The 19,024-nt window shown below is 40.0% G+C and overlaps 1 protein-coding gene across 8 annotated transcripts in view; it reads left to right on the forward strand.

Moving 5' to 3' along the window:
• Nucleotides 1-19,024, forward strand: part of MAST4 (microtubule associated serine/threonine kinase family member 4) — a 589,801-nt gene that overhangs the window by 399,292 nt on the left and 171,485 nt on the right. The window contains exon 1 of one of the 8 annotated variants that reach the window (XM_017852853.1): nucleotides 14,349-15,124. The exons of 6 other annotated variants lie outside the window; for them this stretch is intronic. In XM_017852853.1, coding sequence (XP_017708342.1) covers nucleotides 15,033-15,124 — 92 coding nt within the window. In that variant the 5' untranslated portion in view covers nucleotides 14,349-15,032. Of the gene's footprint in view, nucleotides 1-14,348; nucleotides 15,125-19,024 lie in introns of those variants that run through there. One more of the 8 variants, XM_017852856.1, reaches the window with a different exon arrangement.

Raw genomic sequence — 19,024 nt, forward strand, 5'->3', positions numbered from 1 at the left:
CTCTGTTTTAAAGGATTTTATTTCATCTTCATATTCTTTAAATTTTTTAAATTTGTAATCAATGGCAGAATGTTCGGAGACCAGACACATAAATAAATGACCTGAGAAATGTGCTTTTGTAGCTTTATTCTTGATCTCCACCTTAGGGCATTTCTGTGCTCTCCAGCAAGCCTTCACAGGTTTCATAGGGAGACACAGAGGATTGAGACTTAGAATTTGCCAGCTGTTGACAGATCTATGGAAGAGTCAGTGTGGTAAGAAGTTAATTTCATAAAATAAAATTTATGAATTGTCAATGGATTTCTATTATTCATGCTTGTTTTCTTTTAAAGACCTCTTTAAAAATGTACATGGCCTTAGAAACTATTGATTTTGTTTGGAAATCAGTAATAAACCTCAGAAATATAGTCTAGGTTGGGTATGGTGGCTCACACCCGTAATCCCAACACTTTGGGAGACTGAGGCAGGAGGATCACTTGAACCCAGGAGTTCAAGACCACCCTAGGAAAACATAGGGAGACCTCGTCTCTACATGGAATTTTTAAAAATTAATCAGATGTGGTGGCATATGCCTGTGGTCCCAGCTACTAGGGAGGCTGAGGTGGGAAGATTGCTTAAGCCAGGGAGATCGAGGCTGCAGTAAGCTATGATTATGCCACTGAACTCCAGCCTGGGAGACAGAGGCCTTGTCTCCCCATCACAAAAAATCCTATTAGTTTACATTGAAATTTAAAGAGTCATATGAGCATTCTGTATTACTTGTCTCAGTTGTTAATAAACTTACTTGGTCATGTTTCTCTATGAGACTTTTTCTTAAGTTACTCGACTTGTAAGCTTCTAGGTATAAATCTCTTCTAGAGTTTCCTGGAATCTGACAGATTAGAGTACATGTGATTTCTTTGGAGAAACAGATATTATTTTATTTATTGGACTATTTCTTAGAGAAATAGTTATGAATTTAGTTATTCCCTATTGAAATGCTGATTCTTTGGATAAAAAAATAGGTTCAGAATTATTTGAGTGAAAGCTTCTCAAAAATAGTGACTGAAATTTAGGACCTTAAATTGCTACCTCACTCAAAGAAAAAATTGTGTCCTAAACTGCTCTGAAGTATCAGTGGGTTGAGAGAAGGGATGTTACAGAGACTACAGGCATGAAACAGTCTTCTGCTACTTTGCGACTATAAAAACTGGCTGGCTGGTTTGCAGATTCTGGTCTATTCATTTCTTCACTGTTTCCCACTTGTTCTTTCATTTGCTTCCCTTGGAGAGTAGCAAGTTGAAAAACATTCAGTAGTTTTGGCATGGCTCATATTTAGGAAATGCCACCAAGAGTTCTTTTTCGTTTCTCCTCGAAAATTGCCCTTGTTTGGATATTTACATGTTATATCACGGGCATAACCCCTGGGTCCCATGTTGACAGAGGAGTATTAGACTCACTCAGAATATTACCTGTCTTATATCTTTAAAGCACATATGAAATAGCCTTTGTGATTTGAGTGACTGGGCCAGTGTTCTCCATTATGTGCAGCAGGCTTCACTCCCCAATAAAGCTGAAAGTAACAGACAATACCTCAAGTTTTAGGTACTTTACAGATACCTGGCAGCTCTCTGAAGTATATCCAATCCTGTTTCTGGGACAAAATCACTGGATGGATCTTTCTGAGCCATGATTTTTGCAGTAACGTTTCTGAAGCTATAGCACTAGATACAAAGGATAAATATGAAAATGATTATTTTGAAAGGGGAAAGAAAGGACTCTGGCAGTATCTGATGCCACTCTAGATGTTAAATGTGGTTATGTTTATCATTTAGCCCCAGGCAGTTTATAGTTTAGGATTTTTGAATGATTGAAGGATGTGCCTCTATGAGCCCTCACCAGAGACAGCCTGGGCCTTACTGCTTGTTTTCTGTGTGTTTTGCATCAAGCAGTGTTATTTGAAGGTAGCTGTGGTTCCTTCAGGGAAGATGAGTTGGCAGCAAGGCAGACGAATATAGTCATGGAGCAAGTCACTAAAGATTTGTAAATCACTCTCAAAATATATGATGTGATTTAATATATATTAAAACAATGATAGCAGAAATAAATAATAAATCACATAGGATGAACTGTTTTCAGTTTTCCGTGATGCGTACAAATCTTTTTCTGTATGCATTCATGACTTTATGATTGCAATCATAACACAGGTGCACTTTTTTTCTGTTGTTTTTTCATGTAACATATTACCATGCTGCTATATAATCTTCATAATGATCATTTTTGGTGTCTGCATAATTAGTAAATAAGTCATCTACTCTTGATAACTGAGGAAAATAAAAGAGATAGTGTCTAGATCAAGGACTGATGTCCTTTTCAGTGTTTCGCATCTTCACTTCTGGTTTTCTCTAATGAAAATAAATAGGGAGATGGAGTGATGGCTACCACTCCTTGGGAAGCCTGTCTCTAAATTCTGATGGGCAGCATCACCTACTAAACTCAGAAAACTCAGACTTCCAGAGTCATGGGCGGACTCTCCCCATCACCTTTGTCTTGAATTTTCATCTAAAAGTTTCTAAACTGTAAAGCCAGCTAGATGGTCACATCTTCTACGTTATCAACTAAACATTATTTCTTAGTTATCAATCTCATCTAAAGCCTTAGGTGAGATTGTCTGTGCAATACAGGCAACAACAAGATGTAGGAAAGGGCAGTTGTGAAAGAGGAAGAAGTGTGCTAGGAGAGGAGATGAACAGAGGGAGCCAATTGTGAAACATTACTCACATGAGCTGATCTGAAGTCTGTTCAACTTTGTAACTCCTCCTAAGTGCGACGGAAGGTTTCACTGTGTAAGCTGACATTTCTGAGCCAGGAGCCCCATACTGTGAGGTGGTGGCCAGCAGATTGCAAACCTTGAGCACTGTTGATGTAGCACTCTTGATTCTCATCTGTTCTCTGCTATGGCTGTATGTGTTGATCATGTTTCCAGCAGGACTGAGTTTCTACCTTGGAAAAAGGTCACCCTGCTCAAGTTCCTGTTTTATTCATCTTTTAGAGGAGACAAAATAACACTTTACTTCCGCCATACTTATTGGGAAGGAAAGTAAAAACCCAATAGTGGTGCTTGGATCATTTATTAATAAACCTTTTAAATATGCCTGAATATCGTGGACTTTTTATTGATCATTTTATTACTCATTACGAAGATTGTCAATAATGGCAGTGCTTTAAAAGAAAAATCATCCAGCCAATTGACAACAGCAACCTGATTCTGGAAGCATCCCTTAGGGCTTATCTGTAGAAGTTGGAAAAGAGAAAATAACTGTTTTGTTTTAATTAACCTTAGAAAAAATGTGTGTGCAACCATTCATTCAGCTGAGTGTCTGGTGTGTACTCTGAGACATACACAGATGAATAGAAACTGTCCTTGTACTTGGAGAGCTTTAAGCATAGTAGGGAATTAGACCTGTAAAGACACAATTGTGCTGCAGTGGAATGACTGATATAAAAGAGACATGCATATGAATAAAAGTCATTGGGGAGCCATGAGAAAAACCATTTATGTCTGCAGGAAAAAGTCAGGACCACTTTGCTGGAGAGGTGACCTTACAGCTCATGCTTGAAAGATGTCCTGGTTTCCAGGCAGAGGAGCTGGAAATTCTAGGAAGAGGGAACAGGATATGCAAAGGCAGTGAGGTGTGGCAAAGCTTACAGTGTCTGAGGAGCTTAAAGTAATTTGGTATTTCTGACAGGTACATAGACAACAGAGGGCACGTGTTAAGGGATGAGGCAGGAGAAATAACAAGGGATTATAGCATAAAATATTCCATTAAAAGAGATTTGATATTTTGGTGGAGTACCTCTCAAACTTTAAGAATCACCTGGACATTTTAGTAGAATGCAGATTTCTGGGCTGTACTTCCAGAATTACAGAATCAATGGATGTGCAAAAGACGCCCCCCCTCCAAAATCTGCATTTCTAACAAGCATTCCAGATGATTCAATGATGGTAAGACGGAAACCATGTGTGGAGAAACATTGCTGTAGAACAATGGGGACCCATTCAACTTTGTTACATGGGAGAGTGATAGGACTGCGTGCACCTGTTTGAGCTGAGCAGTTTCGGAAGAATGGTTTCGCATTGACAGTGACGAGCACCAAGAGGAAGGAACCGTACTGCATTAATCTACACAAGAGATTGCGGAAGCCATGACCAGAGTCATGGGAAGTGAGGAGAAGACATGAAAATCTATTGTTCCTTTATCATTTTATATGGAGCGAAAATTCATACCCAATTTTCTTTTATTTTCCAATTTTCCAATCTAGTGTATTTTTCAGCCACTTTTAAATGGGATTTGCTTTTCTTTTCAGTTTTCTATTACTGCTGTGTACATGTCATCTGGCCTTGTTTTTCCTTCTCCTTCATATATGAGCATTCTTAATTCTGTATGTACTTCATTTCCTAAAAGCTACTTGTAAAGACAATTCTTGTTTCACATTCATTCATTCATCACTCACCTGTCACTATATTGGGTGACTTGACTGGCTGTTGTTCTCATTCCTATTAACTGGAGTAACTTCTCTTTGAGAGTTTTTTGATCACCAGGAACTTTAATACAGTTGTCTTCTATAACATGTATGCCAGTACATTGAATACAAGAATATTTCTGTGGTTGGCAGCAGAAACGTCGTCTTTACCTTTCAGTACTCTCAGTCTAACTATATAAAGACAGTTAAAGCTGAATTATCTAGTCTCATGGGAAATAACAAGTTTGTGTGTTTTGGAGAAAGGAGGAAGTAATCCCAAATTATAGTTATTTAATTCTTTGAAATGCAGAGCATCATTTTTTATTATATACATGTCTTGATAATGTTAAAAGTAAGTTTGCTTCTCAAGAGTTCATTTTTTTTTTTGAACAGTGAAAGAAAGCTTTCGTTATACAACACGACAGAGGGAAGCAGGTCTGGAATTCAAAAGTGTTCACATAAATGCACAGCCTCACCAATCTGCAAATAATGACACACATATTCAAACAAAAGCAAAGCCCTGCATGGATTTAAAGCCCAGTCAGCTTTGAAAATACCTGTTTGCCCAGTTGCCATAGATAAGGTAGTAAAGACTTATATCTAGAAAACAGAGATTTTTTTTCATTTTCATATTATAAAATTCCTGGGAGTAGGAAAGACTTATTTTTAAAAGCAATTTTAGTATTTATTTCCAAGACTTATAGATCTTTTATTAATACATATGCATTATTTAGTGTGTGAAAAATATCAATCAAATTTTATGAAAATACTAGAGTAAAAGTGTGTATTGTTTCTTAAGTTTGTAAATTCTTCAAAGTATTCTAAAATTCTCAGAAACTTGAACTTTCAGGTCATGATAATAGGACTGTCAAATATGTGGCTCCTGGAAATCAGAATTTTTTTTTGTTTTGTTTGTTTGTTTTTGAGATGGAGTCTCTCTCTGTCTCCCAGGCTGGAGTGCAGTGGTATGATCTTGACTCAGTGCAAACTCCGCCTCCAGGTTCAAGTGATTCTCCTGCCGCAGCCTCCCAAGTAGCTGGGAATACAGGCGCGCACCACCATGCCCGGCTAATTTTTGTATTTTTAGCAGAGACGGGGTTTCACCATGTTGGCCAGGATGGTCTCAAACTCCTGACCTCAAGTAATCCAGCTGCCTTGGCCTCCCGAAGTGCTGCGATTACAGGCATGAGACACTGTGCCCAGCCGAAAATTTTTAAAATTTGAAACAACCTAGGCACAGCACAGTGGCTCACATGTGTAATCCCAACACTTTGGGAGGCTGAGACAGGAGAATTGCATGAGCCCTGGAGTTGGAGCTTGCAGTGAGCCGTGATTTCACCACTGCACTCCAGCCTGAGAAACAGAGCAAGATGCTCTCTCAACACACACACACTTACCCACACACACACACGTACACAGACTTGTAAAAAAAAAAAAAGTATAAAAAAGGAATCAATCATAATTCTGTACTTGTAGATGTTCATTAAAAATACTTTGTTGGCCGGGAGTGGTGGCTCAAGCCTATAATCCCAGCACTTTGGGAGGCAGAGGTGGGTGGATCACCTGAGGTCAGGAGTTTGAGACCAGCCTGGCCAGCATAGTCAAACCCTGTCTCTACTAAAAATACAAAAAATTAGCTGGGCATGGTGGCAGGCACCTGTAACCCCAGCTACTTGGGTGGATCACCTGAGGTTGGGAGTTTGAGACCAGCCTGACCAACATGGAGAAACCCTGTCTCTACTAAAAATACAAAATTAGCTGGGCTATGGTGGCACATACCTGCTTAATCCCAGCCCTACTCAGCAGGCTGAGCAGCGAGAATCACTTGAACCAGGGAAGTGGGGTTGCAGTGAGCTGGAGATCACGCCCAGCCATTGCACTCCAGCTTGGGCAACAAGAGCAGAAACCCCACCTCAAAAAAAAAAAAAAAAAAATCATTGTTTTAGTTTCCTCTGGTTACTGTAACAAATTATAACAAACTAGCTTAAAACTAGCTTATATTTATTTATTCTCTTAGAATTTTAAAGGTCAGAAGTCTGAAATCAATTTCCCTGTGCTGAAATCGAGGTGTCAAGTGGGCTGAGCTCCCACTAGAAGCACTGAGGTGGAATCTGTTTCCCTGCCTTCTCCAGCTCCTAGAGCTGCATTCCTTGCATTTTTTTGGCTCTTGGCCCCTTCCTCCATCTTCAGGCCCAGGAGCCTACCATCCCATTTCAGTGCCACATTGCTGCCTTCTTCAAATATCCCTCTGCCTCACTTTCATAGAGACACTTGTGATTATATTAAGGCCCACCTGGATAGCCTAGGATGATCTCCGCAAGATTCTTAATTCCATCTGCAAAACTCTTCATGCTGTGTAAGGTAACGTATTCACAGGTTCCAGAGATTAAAACCTGGGTATCTTTGGAATCTATTATTCAGCCTACTGTAATTCTAATTCTTTACTGGTTTTCTAAAATTCTATTTTGTGACTGCTTTAGGACTTATTAACAATTGCCCTTGTCTTGTACCTTTGGCTTTTTCCCCAATATTATGCTATTATAAGCAATTCTGAGATTAATTTCCATATCCACAAATCTTTGTGTGCATACTTGATTGTATCTTTTGTATAAATTTTGCATATGAAATTATAATTCAAATATATGTGTGCATATATTATATGTATGTGTATATATGGACACATACATTTATATATGTGTTTGGACACATATATATGTCCACTACATGTATATATATGTATGTGACCATATATGGGTCTATGTGTGTATATGTTTTCATTCTCCAAATTGCTTTCCAGAAAGTTAGTAGAGAGTACTTATCTTTCCCATGCCCTCACCAACATTGAGTATTATCCTTTTTTAATCTTTACCAGTGAAACAGGTAAAATCGATACCTAATTGATGTGGTTTTTTTTCTTTTTCTTTTCTTTTTTTTTTTTTTTTTTTTTTTGAGATAGAGTTTCGCTCTGTTGCCTAGGCTGGAGTGCAGTGGCATGATCTTGGCTCACTGCAATCTCCATCTCCTGTGTTCAAGCAATTCTCCTGTCTCAACCTCCCAGCTAGCTGGGATTACGGGCACCTGCCACCATGCTAATTTTTTGTATTTTTAGTAGAGACGGGGTTTCGCCATGTTGGCCAGGCTGGTTTTGAACTCCTGACCTCAGATGCACCACCTGCCTCTGCCTCCGAAAGTGCTGGGATTATAAGTGTGAGCCACTGTGCCCAGCCTGATTGATGTTTTAATTACATTTTATGATAACTAGTAAGAGTTAACTCTTGTCAAGCCTGACATTATATTTATGCCCCTATGAATTAACATTTCTTTTAACCTTTTTGTTGTTGTAGAAGTGATATAACTTAATAGAACTCCTTGACTAAATAACTTCATGTCCTCCCTGACATACTATCTTCTGATGTGTGGAATAATTGGAATTGATCTTAGCAATGGAAGGAAATTCCGATTGTTACAGAAGCATGTGATTTCTACCTCTCTATATGCTCCCTGTATGGTACTTTGATTAAAACTCATACTTCTCATTTTAATGGCATAATTTTCCATAACTTTAGATGTATGATCTGGAAAAAATATTCAAGAAAAGAAGAACAGATAAATTAACCTTAATCTTAAATTACTGAAAGGTCTTAGTGTCAGCTACTAAAGGGCTAAATATAACCATGCTGACCCACTTAAACCAAATTGACACTTCTTATAATTGCACTATAATTCATGCTCAAGAGCTGTATAAGAAATGATGCACCTTAGACCCAAGCTTCTGAATCAAGAAGCACCTTGTCCTTGAAGTTAATTCCAGATTGAGCATCTAATGCAATTATTAGTAACTGGGGTTCACTGTTACCATCAAAAAGCATTTAGCACTTCATACACAACTAGTTGTATATTTATGCTTAAACGCAATTCCTTACATATCGTGGTCTCTGCTGAGATATTGAAATTTGAAACAATAGACCTGCCTAATAGGTACAGCTTATATAGATAATGGAATGGACTCATGAACCCATGAAACTGAAATTGAAATAGACAGGAAAAGGTTTTAAAAACATATATAGGGTCAGTCTAAAATATTAGGCAGGTGGCGCTAACTTTGTTATCACACATCTTTCTAACCTGTAGCAAATCCATCCTCACTCTCTTCTTTCCCCTGCCCACCCCTTCACCCCCAGTCCTTTCTCTATCTTTTCTTCCCTTTCTCCCTTTATTTAATATTCATCCCAATGGTGGTAGTGATGGTTTAAAAATGAGGGGATAAAGCCCCTGCCCTCAAGGAGCTCTTACTCTAATAGGGACTGATAATGTACACAAACTGATTTGGATTTTGATACAGTGGAAGAACCCTGTCATGCAGGAGCTCTCAGGAGCAGAGCCCAGTAGAGGGATATCTAATTCATTAGAGATAGGGGACTCCCATGAAGGCTGCCTAAAGTGACAACAAGGTTGGTCTTAAGATAGGAGTTAGGTTTTCTCTTTGTTGGGCGATGCATTGATCTCCAAGTGTTGCTGTCTACTTCATAATTGGATTGCTGGTTTGGCTGGAGGCCAGTGCTCCATGTGGTTTATTGATAGATCTTCCAGACAGCTGTTTTAGAATGGAGAGATACACTCATCTCTGGATCTCGCCCAGTAGTCTCCTTCTTTTGCATGACCCCTTCATCCCTGTAAGGATGCCACGTGTTTTCTGGCAGTGTGTTCAGCTCTTCTCCCATGGGGTGGAACTCTGTTGGGACTAAGCTATGGAACTTCCCCTGCTTGAAAGTCAGAAGGTAGAGTGCTGGAATGTGCTTGCAAGACGTGATTCTGCACCTTCCCCAGTCCTATGGGCTGTGCGCCATATGTGTATTCTAATCTACTTATCAATCATACATATCAAGGAGTCACTCACTGCCTTGGGAGGTAAGTGCTTCATTTCCCATATCTATGTACTGTCTTCTCTTCTATTTTGTTAGCTTATAGGTTATCTGCTAACCTTTTCTGTGTCTGATTTTCCTGGGATCCAGAGAATGCCTGAGAAAGACCTTGCATTCTCTTCCCATTCTGGCCAGTCTTCAGCCTGTACTTTACTTGCTTTGGACTGGATACTTTACACCACCTTTGGAGATTGCGTAGTTCTTTGCTCAACCTATCAGGAAATAGAATTCTTATGTTGTTTCCAGTTTTGTTTTTTTTTTTTTTCTTTTCCTTTTTTGCTTCTGGGTTAATGTTTCTTTCATTTTACTCATTCACTTTAAAAACCTGAACCTCTCTTACTTTGTGATATTATTTTGAAGTATTTTTTGGTATTTTCCAGGATGATACAACCCTGCTTATTATCTCTCTTAGTTTTCAGCATTCAGACCTATCCCTACAAGTTAATTTTTGTCTATCTTTTTATCTTCCTCCATATTTTAGCACTGTACTACAAATTTGTTTAATAATACTAGAAGTGCTTTCTTTCAACCTGTTCCTCATTGATGTAACTTTCTTCCCATTTCTATCCCAGTATTAAGCTTTATTTCTTGGGATGTACAAAATGATTACAAGGATTGCTCATTCAGGACAGCCAGTTTGCTGTTCCCAGTTCTAGCCTCAAACTCTCAAGACAACATTTAGAAGGTATCCAAAGTGGACTTGAAGTTGAAGGTGTGGACAGCCCTGGGGAACTAGTCACTTCTAGTGCTCTGAAAATGGGGATGGGAAAAGGTCAAAGTTAGTTTAGGACACAATCCTTAAAATAGGCTAGGATCAGGTAGAGTGCTTATGAAATCTCGACTTAGTGTCTTATTGGGCATGGTGTCATGTCCCGAATGTCCTGCACAAGTAGCTGACAGCTTTGCAGATTTCACACCTCTACATTAGAAAACTGAGTCTTTTCATAGAATCTAAGTTCAAGATAAGACTCCGGGCATATTATCTCTTAACACTGTTCTATGTGTACTGGAGAAAACCCCTTCTTAAAGGGCATATGTTGCTGGGCGTGGTGACTCATGCCTGTAAGCAGTTTGGGAGGCTGAGGCGGAGGCGGGAGACCAGCCTGCCCAACATGGTGAAACCCCGTCTCTAGTAAAAACACAAAAAATTAGCCGGGTGTGGTGGCGGGCGCCTGTAATCCCAGCTACTCAGGAGGCTGAGGCAGGAGAATCGCTTGAACCCGAGAGGCGCAGGTTTCAGTGAGCCAAGATCACACCACTGTACTCCAGCCTGGGTGACGCGAGTGAAACTCCATCTTAAAAAAAAAGGAGGGGGCTTGTGTCAACAGGTGGGCAGTAAACAATTCAAGTCAGTAAAAAGGACCTGGCCTTTTTTGTATGTAGGAGGGGAGGTAATACTGAAGGATTTGACCCTTTCTTAAATACTTATTTCTTCCTAAGCTTGCATTTTAGTAGGATGACAAACTTATTTTTCAGTTTCATTTACCTTATAAAACCAAGGGCTGACAATATCATTCTGATTAAATGAATGAAAGTTCTGAATCACAAAGCTTGTCCATTGTTGTATAGGCTTAGTTGTTACACAATAGAAAATCTTGCTGAATATCTGTATATTGACCTAGACCAGCTATAGTCTTAAGAATTTCCAATAATCTCAGTTCCCTCTTTGTTCTGCAGTTGAGTTTTACTGCAGTCGCAAGGATAGTTTCTGCCCATATAATTATTTTATAGGAAAATTTCAGTAGTTTTGACAATTTTAATTCTTGTGTTTACCTACTGCTCTACCTTCTGAATCATATGTAACCAAATCAAGTCAAACAGGTTAGAAGACAAGTCATACTTCAGTGTCATATCTACTCTTATCTTCATGAGTGTGGGAATGTACCATCCGCTTTCACTCACTATATTAATTCATTCTGGCTCCTCATGTACTTAACCTATTTTTATTTTTTCAGTTTGGATACAACCCAAATCCTCCTAAGCCTTTTAAATGCAAAAAAAAAAAAAAAAAAATTAAAGTATATGTAGTTAAAAATACTCATGTCTTTACCCATCTTTACCCATTCCTTTGAGAATTTCTGTAGAGGCTTTCTCAAAATGCAGAGAGTGGAAGTAGTAATAACATCTGATGCCTGGAGATTGGGGTATCTGTCATTTAATCAAGAGAAGAAATAAACATTTTATGTCATTGATTTCTCCGTTTTAGTTGCTATCATCTTTATAAGTTATGCCCCATCTTTATAGGTTATAGGTTATGGGCTTTTCTAGAAAAACTATTGAGAATATGAGAGTTGGGAGGTATTGAAGTCCTCAGGTCTTCAGACCACCTAGAGTTTGTGTTCTACTCACTGTATCTCCTTCAAGTTTTCTCTGCTCCAACAGCTCTCAAAAAACCCACTCTTGTGTCAGCTCTTTTCATCTTTGGATCCAAACCCTCTTTCACATAGTTCTTATAGTTTCACATAGTTGTATTCAACTACTACTTGTTCCCTAAATTTTTTCTTCTTTACTTTCCACACAGAATTCTTCAACCCAAAACTTGTATAGCACAAGTTCATGTCCACCTTGATTACTCTTCTCCATGCAGCTTATAATATGTAATTATCCCTCTTGATCTTGGAAACCTACAAGTGGGCACAAAAAGTTATTCTCTGGGCTTGCCTTTGAGGTGGGGACATGGGACTCAAAAGGAGTTCCCCTTGAGTTGATTGTGACATTTCTTAGAGCCATGTAAAGACCTGAGGAATGTTAGCACTGATATCTTTCCAGCTACATGATATAGATAAAAATAAGAGAAAGTCTTTAGAATTTAACAGCATCTTCATGGGATTCTTAAAAATTCAGTATTCTTTGAGAAAATCAACAGATCTACTAGTACTAATAGTTTCAGTGCATCTTAAGTAAGAGATACTTGGGCTTCTGAAGTATCCATTCAAAAAGGATTTACTAATATTAAATACCTATATAAACCCAGGAGCTGTCAGGTTCTGAAAATATGAAGATCAGTAAAATGTGGCTTTAGCCTTGAGGAACTCAGACTAATAGGAAAGACAGCAGTAAACAGTCAATTATACACAGTGTGATCAGCAGCCCAGTAGAGACATGTTGAAGACCCTAGAGAGTAGAAAGAAGCACATTGTGGGTGTCCTCTGCTCCAGTCTTAAGTCTGTCAGCATAGTATTCTTTCAGCTTCTGTATACTGCCTACATTTATGTGCAGTGTGTGTGCAGACACTGAATGAAAGGGCTTATGTATACCATCTTCTCTTCATTTATATATGTCAGCCTCTTAGAGGTTGGTCCTATTACGGACCCCATATTGCAGTTGGGGAAAATGGGAAGAGATTTAAGGTCATAGTAAGTGTCTATCCAGAATTCAGACTCAAAATTTTGCTCTTAACCAGTGCTCTGTATCACCCCTCTCAGAGAAGCCTTTATCTGGAAAAATGTTTCCCAACCAGGGGTGATTTTACCTCCCAAGGGACATTTGGCAATGTCCTCAGACATTTTTAATTGTTAGCACTGGCATCTAGTAGGTCGAGGTCAGCAATGCTGCTAAACACCCTCCAATGCACAAGAAAGCTCCTCAGACAAAGAATTATCCAGCCTATGTCAACAGTGCCGAGGTCTAGAAACTGCTCTGGAGCTTAGGGTCTATCTTTTGTGTCAGCCTTCAAAACATACTTTGCAATACTTAGAAATACTTTTTAAAGGAAGAGCATGGGGCAAAAATGCTGGACCAAGCTCATTAATATCTGTTGAAGTGTATTTTATCATTTAATGTCCCTGAATGTTTGGGATAAAGTCCCAAATGTAAAATTGAGAAAATAATACCTTCTTTGTCTACCTCTGGGTTGCAAGGATGTGTGGAGGCTCTGTAAGAATGTGAGGCGATAATGCATATGAAAGCCTTGTACACGAAACATCATCCAAAACTCTTGGAGCCCTTGATGTGAAAATATTAATGTGGCCACAAGAATTAGATAAAGAAGATCCCACCGCAGGCTTCTTTTTGTTTACCCCGCCTACCTTGACAGCTTACGCCCCCTCTACCTTCTCTTTATCCTCCCATCTTTGTAAGCGAGTTTGTTCCTAGTATTTACTGCATGGATTAAGCCATTTTTAGAGGTAATTTTTGCTGAATATATACTTTCTTGATTTAGTATTTCTTCCCATATTACACCAGACTTAAGGCAGCTAATTTAAATTATATTTTTTCTTTATGTACTTTATACAAACATTCATGGATGGGGGGGAGATACTTAAATACCATGTCTTTCTTCCAAATGAGTAACAAGAACATTCAGACCCCTTCATTCCGTCCTTTCAAGGTCTAACGTTCTTGAAGGGGCAATACTTGTAGCATTTGCCACATAAATGCCAGGTTGTGTCTTTCCACATCGGGGCTGATCATTACCTAGATCTGTAGTTGCCAGCCATGAAGAAAAACAGGTGTGCACCGTGGTCATTGATGGAACAGATGTAAACTCATCAATTTAGTATACTGAGGTTTTCGGTGAATGTGGCTTCCCATCCGCGTGCTTTTCCTATACAACCAGCGGCGTCCCGGCAGAGGAGTCACTGTGGACTTCCCTAGAGCGTTGTCAACTGCCATCCCTCCCGCGGTGAATCACAGGTCGGCCTCAGGTGCGCGCAGCACACACCCGGAGCAGCCGCGGGTTTATTTATTTATTTATTTCCGGGACGGATCCATTCCGGGCTCGGGGGAGGGGGAGCAGTGGCCGAGGCTGCGGGGCTGTCCCGGCACTGGCTGGGGTCGCACAGTGGCCGCCTGCTCCTTTTCCCGTGAGCCCCGCTCCCCAGGCGCTGCCGGGGCTGGTAGGGGGAGCGGGGACGCTGGGGATGGGGGGCCGGGAGAAGCTGGGGGCGCGGCCACCAGGCTGTCCAAGGACAGGGCCCTGCTGCCGCCTTCTTCCAGCCGGACCCTGGAAGGGTCTACAAAGGTGTCAGGTTCAAGTCCTCCAATAGGCCCATTTTTAAAAAGTGCTTTCAAGTTTCCGTTTTTTTCAGGAGGGGAGGGCAAGAGCAGCTTTTTCTATTCAAATTCTTTTCCTTGTATGTAGATACCAAAAGGAAACTCGGCACTGGGCATGTTCGGATGTGAATGGTTTTGCTGATAAGCAACAGCCTCCGGAACTAAAGCCTCAAAATAGTCGTCTCCCCCGCCCCCCGCAGAAGCGGCGAATGGTATCTGCCAAACAGATGACAAAGTACCTCGGACTGAATCCCACAGACAGCGTTTTGAGCAGAACGCACGGCTCAACTCTTGTAATTACTGTTTATAGCTGGCCGAGCCTGACTAGGAGAGGGCAGACCCGAGAGGAAATCAGTTTCCCGGACCTTTGAGAGGAGACTGTGTGTTAATTAAAGACTAGGACGGGACGGGTACTTCTCAGACATGCTCCAAGTTGTTCTTGAGATCACAGTTCCCACCACGTTTTCTCTGGAGGGAGTGAGTAGATAATTGGGATTTTTTTTTGTTTTTTGGTCTTGTCTTTCTTTCTTTTTTTTTTTCTTCTTTTTCTTTTTCCTCTCCCCATTTTAGTCATATGGCCTTGAACCCACAGTGAATTGAAGAGAGAAAGAAATGGATATGTCTGACCCCAATTTTTGGACTGTGCTCTCAAACTTTACTTTGCCTCATTTGAGGAGTGGGAACAGGCTTCGGCGAACACAAAGGTAAAAACGCGGGGAACTCTGCCTGGAGAGGGAATGCTTTCACTTCCCAGGGGCCCACAGGCGGAGCTGCCTGTGGGTTTTGTGTATTGGGTGACACTTTGAAAAGTTTCTGCCCTGTTAGGGGAGGGGGCACTGTTTCAGGTATTTCATCGTCCTTGTGGTTTCCTGGGTAACCCTGATAAATGTGCTTCTCGTAGTTTTTCTCCTTTTGAAATGTGGATAATAAGACATTTCCTTGTGAGAGGTGGGGAGAGAAAAAGGGAAGGAGGAGGAGGTACTTTGTCTAAGTCTATCCTTTGATCTGATCATGTTTATCCATTTCATTCACCCAGTCATTGAGGTTTCTGGTACTTCTGGTTGAGCCCTTCAGGTGTTCCTATTAAATATTTGACCTTTATAAGATGCAGATGTACAATGCAAGGATAGCCCAAGTTAGCTATTTCATACTATCTGTGGAGAGGCAGATCTACATAACTTTGTCATTTTGATTTTTCAATGGTTTGCTGACATTTATTACTAATACAGGACTGGCCTTTTCATTTTGTAACATATATTTGACAGAAAAGATGGGGGAAGAAAAAGAATTTTAAAGTCAAGATGAAGCTCATGCCACAAGTGACAGGCAGTTCCAAGAGTTTGCTGACACTTGTTTTGAGGGACTATGATTTTAAAGGAGGCATTTCTCGCCACATTTGTGTCCAGCACAGAAAAGTAGGATTGTTGTGCTTTTAAAGGGGCACACCCTCTGAGTTGTGTTAATACTGATTCTTTGTTTTCCTTCAAAACTTGCCTTGCATGTACATGTGAACATGCATGAGAGCAACTTTGCAGTCAAATAAACAGGATGCAGGCTATCAGATTTGGAGCTTCACAATCTCTATGCTTCAGTGTTCGAAGAACCCAAGTAAATGGTTTGTTCTTTTTGATTATACCTGTAACTTTTTGTAGTATAAATGTGGATGTGTGATACTTTAGAAAACTTAGTTTTTCCTTTTGAAGTTTTTCATGGTGTTTCTTACATTTCAGAAACATCCCGGAATACTCACATACACTGTTTATATACACAGGTGCACACACAAATCACATGTGCACCTGTGTGTATGAGAGAGCCATCTGGCAGGTTTCAAAGTCATATTTGCTTTTTGATGCAGTTTGAAGTATTGAAACTACTAAACTATGTTGGATTCTGAAGTTGTGCCTTTTAAATAACGTGACTGTGTTTTTCTCGTTCTGCCATATAGGGTCAGAGACTCTCTCTTGTAGTATTGCTCATTTTTGTTCAAGTTGTGTCAACCATGCATCAAACCTCCAAGAAGCTGATAGAGTTGAAGGAGATACATGCTACACATGAACTAGGCCATTGCTGATTATGGTGATAATTTGTGTAATTTCTTACCATTTCAACTTGACAGAATCTCTTAAATATTTCTGAATTGTGTAGTCCTGGCTGCGGTACAGCCTCTACTCTTCCCTGGAACCAGTTCTTAGAGAGAGAAGTCTGTTCTGGCATCGTACGTGTGTGTCTGAACCTTGTAGAGCAGTTGGAGCCTTTCTTCTTCCTACCTACCTGTTGACAGTATTATTGGAGAGAGTCAGATCCAGGAGGATTCTCAGGCTGCTCTGAGCCTGGCTTAAGGGCAGTACCTATCCCACCTGAACACTCCAATTCAGACAGCTCACACTGGCAGAGAGCCTAGGTTCTAAGGTAACCTGAATTCTTCCCAGTAAAATGGGAGAGCATTGGGTGGGCTGTTTCCACCCCAAGTCATGAACCCGTATCTTCAGTTCGGCAAAATAGAGATGGAAGTGGATTTTGTTCTCCCCGTTTTAAGAGTAGAGGTTATGATAGCCTGTTTGTTGCTGGAGATTTTCAGGTTTTGCAGTTTGGAAATAAACACCCCAAAGATTATCTCTACATCCATTGAGTCGTTGTCTGTCTCAAAGGACTAGCATTGCTTTATATTTATTATGTAGATTCAGAAGGCCAGGTGTCCTCATCTCCAGGGCAGCATATGTGGCTATTGCATCCTGTTATACAGTGATGAATTCTGGCTCCATGTCCTTCCCTAAGGACATGAAACATGTGCTTACATTGTGACTTCCACTTTTGGGATGCCCCTTAACTGTTCTAAATCCTGTTTCCTTTTCCAAGTTTAACCCCATACCTTACCTGATTGAGTAGTTTGTCTCCTTTCCAGAGGAACTTTCTGTTCCCAAGTTGTCCTGTTTTGCCATCCTTTATAAGGGTGTCCCCAGTGTCCAGGTGAAGATGGCTTGCTCTCACCATCAATCAGATATGCCTTAACCCTTGAGACATCTCTCATTCCCAAAGTTAGTTCCTTTCCTGCACACTTGCTAACTTGTGTGACAGATTGTTCATTTTGAATATTTTATACCAGCTATTTGTTCGGACTCACATTGTATTCTGGAGGACTTTATCTTAGCTTTTTTTAAATATCAGCTTCTTGCTTCTATCAAAGGGTGAAATTCAGCTTTGAGCCTGTGAATGAGCATCTTAGAACTCATAAGGATAGAATGTTTGTAACACTTAAATGAGAGCTTGAATGGTTTCAGACTCTTACCTTAAACCTTCATTATAGTAGAAATTGTCATCATGGAGACTTTTGGTTTGCTACATTACAGTTGCCTTATAGTTCAATGTGATGCTGGTTTGTTAGTTAATTTACTCTCGGAGAAAAATATTGAAGGTTTTTCTTATAACCCACAGCCCTACTTTAGCCTGTAACTCGTGGAGTTCCTGGGGAAAGAAGCCTACAGACGTACTCTCAGGCCTAGGTTCTCAAAGATGACACAGTACTGATGAACTGAAAGACTCTGTCTCTTGTGCTACGTCCCAAGGACGGTATATTATGCCCTTCATTCTTTTTTGTCTTGACCATTGCAGACATGAGATTGTTGGAATGCACACTGGCTTTTGTCTACTGTTTTGCTGTACAGCTTACATATTCCATTGGAAATAGTTCCTTCTATATAACTGGCTTTGTCCTTCTCTCCCTTTCCCTCATTTCCTCAAGGTAGTCTCAGTACAGCCATTCACCTGCTGCTTTGAGGGACAGAAACCTAGGCTTAAATGAAGAGACTTTTTATACCAAAATGTGTTGGTTTAGACTGAAGTAATGATTGCATGTTTTAGAGATTTTCGGTTTCATAGGTCTGTGGCTATTCCATTCATTGAGGATCCTCTCACAACTCAGAATGGAAATTAGTTGGCCTGTATTCATGTCACTGCTTATGTTTATAGCATCTTTTCTTTGCCCATTGGATTAAAAACTTTTGGGGGGAAATGAATCAAGCTTCTCTTTTAATTATATCTGCTCTCTGTCACACCTTAAGCTACAATTGATTTCTAAATGTTGCTGCTAAGTTTTGAGTTGGACCTTTAGTTCTGCTGAAGTGCACTCTTGAGACTCCAGAAGATGCTTGTGTTTTAACCTTAATGTTCAGAAATCTGTCATGTTTTCATTTTGCTTAAGTGATAATCTCTCAACCTTGATGACGCCTAAATCAATAAAACCATTATCCATGCCAATGGGTAGTTTGTGACTCAGTTCATCACTTTCAGCAAGTTTCCAAATTATTTTTCTGAGAACCAAAAAATAAGTTTTTGAGGTTTTTATTTTGGTAGTTTTTTTTTTTTTTGCAGAATTCACATTACTCAGCAATTGCTATGAACAGCAGGTACCTTCAGGGATCTTAAACTAAATCCTGTAGTTGTCAGGATGTATTGAATTTTTTATGCATTCGCCATCTTCCCTTCAGAAACATCTGTAGTGTTTGATGAGATTTTCCTTTGTTTTGCTCATGAATGTATGTCATGACTATGAGAACTATGGAAATCCTCTTCCCTCTTGCCCTGGTATTCCAGGTGTTAGTAAACCT

The sequence above is a fragment of the Rhinopithecus bieti genome, unplaced genomic scaffold (genome assembly GCF_001698545.2).
Source record: "Rhinopithecus bieti isolate Rb0 unplaced genomic scaffold, ASM169854v2 scaffold_34958, whole genome shotgun sequence".
NCBI classification, from domain to species: domain Eukaryota; kingdom Metazoa; phylum Chordata; class Mammalia; order Primates; family Cercopithecidae; genus Rhinopithecus; species Rhinopithecus bieti.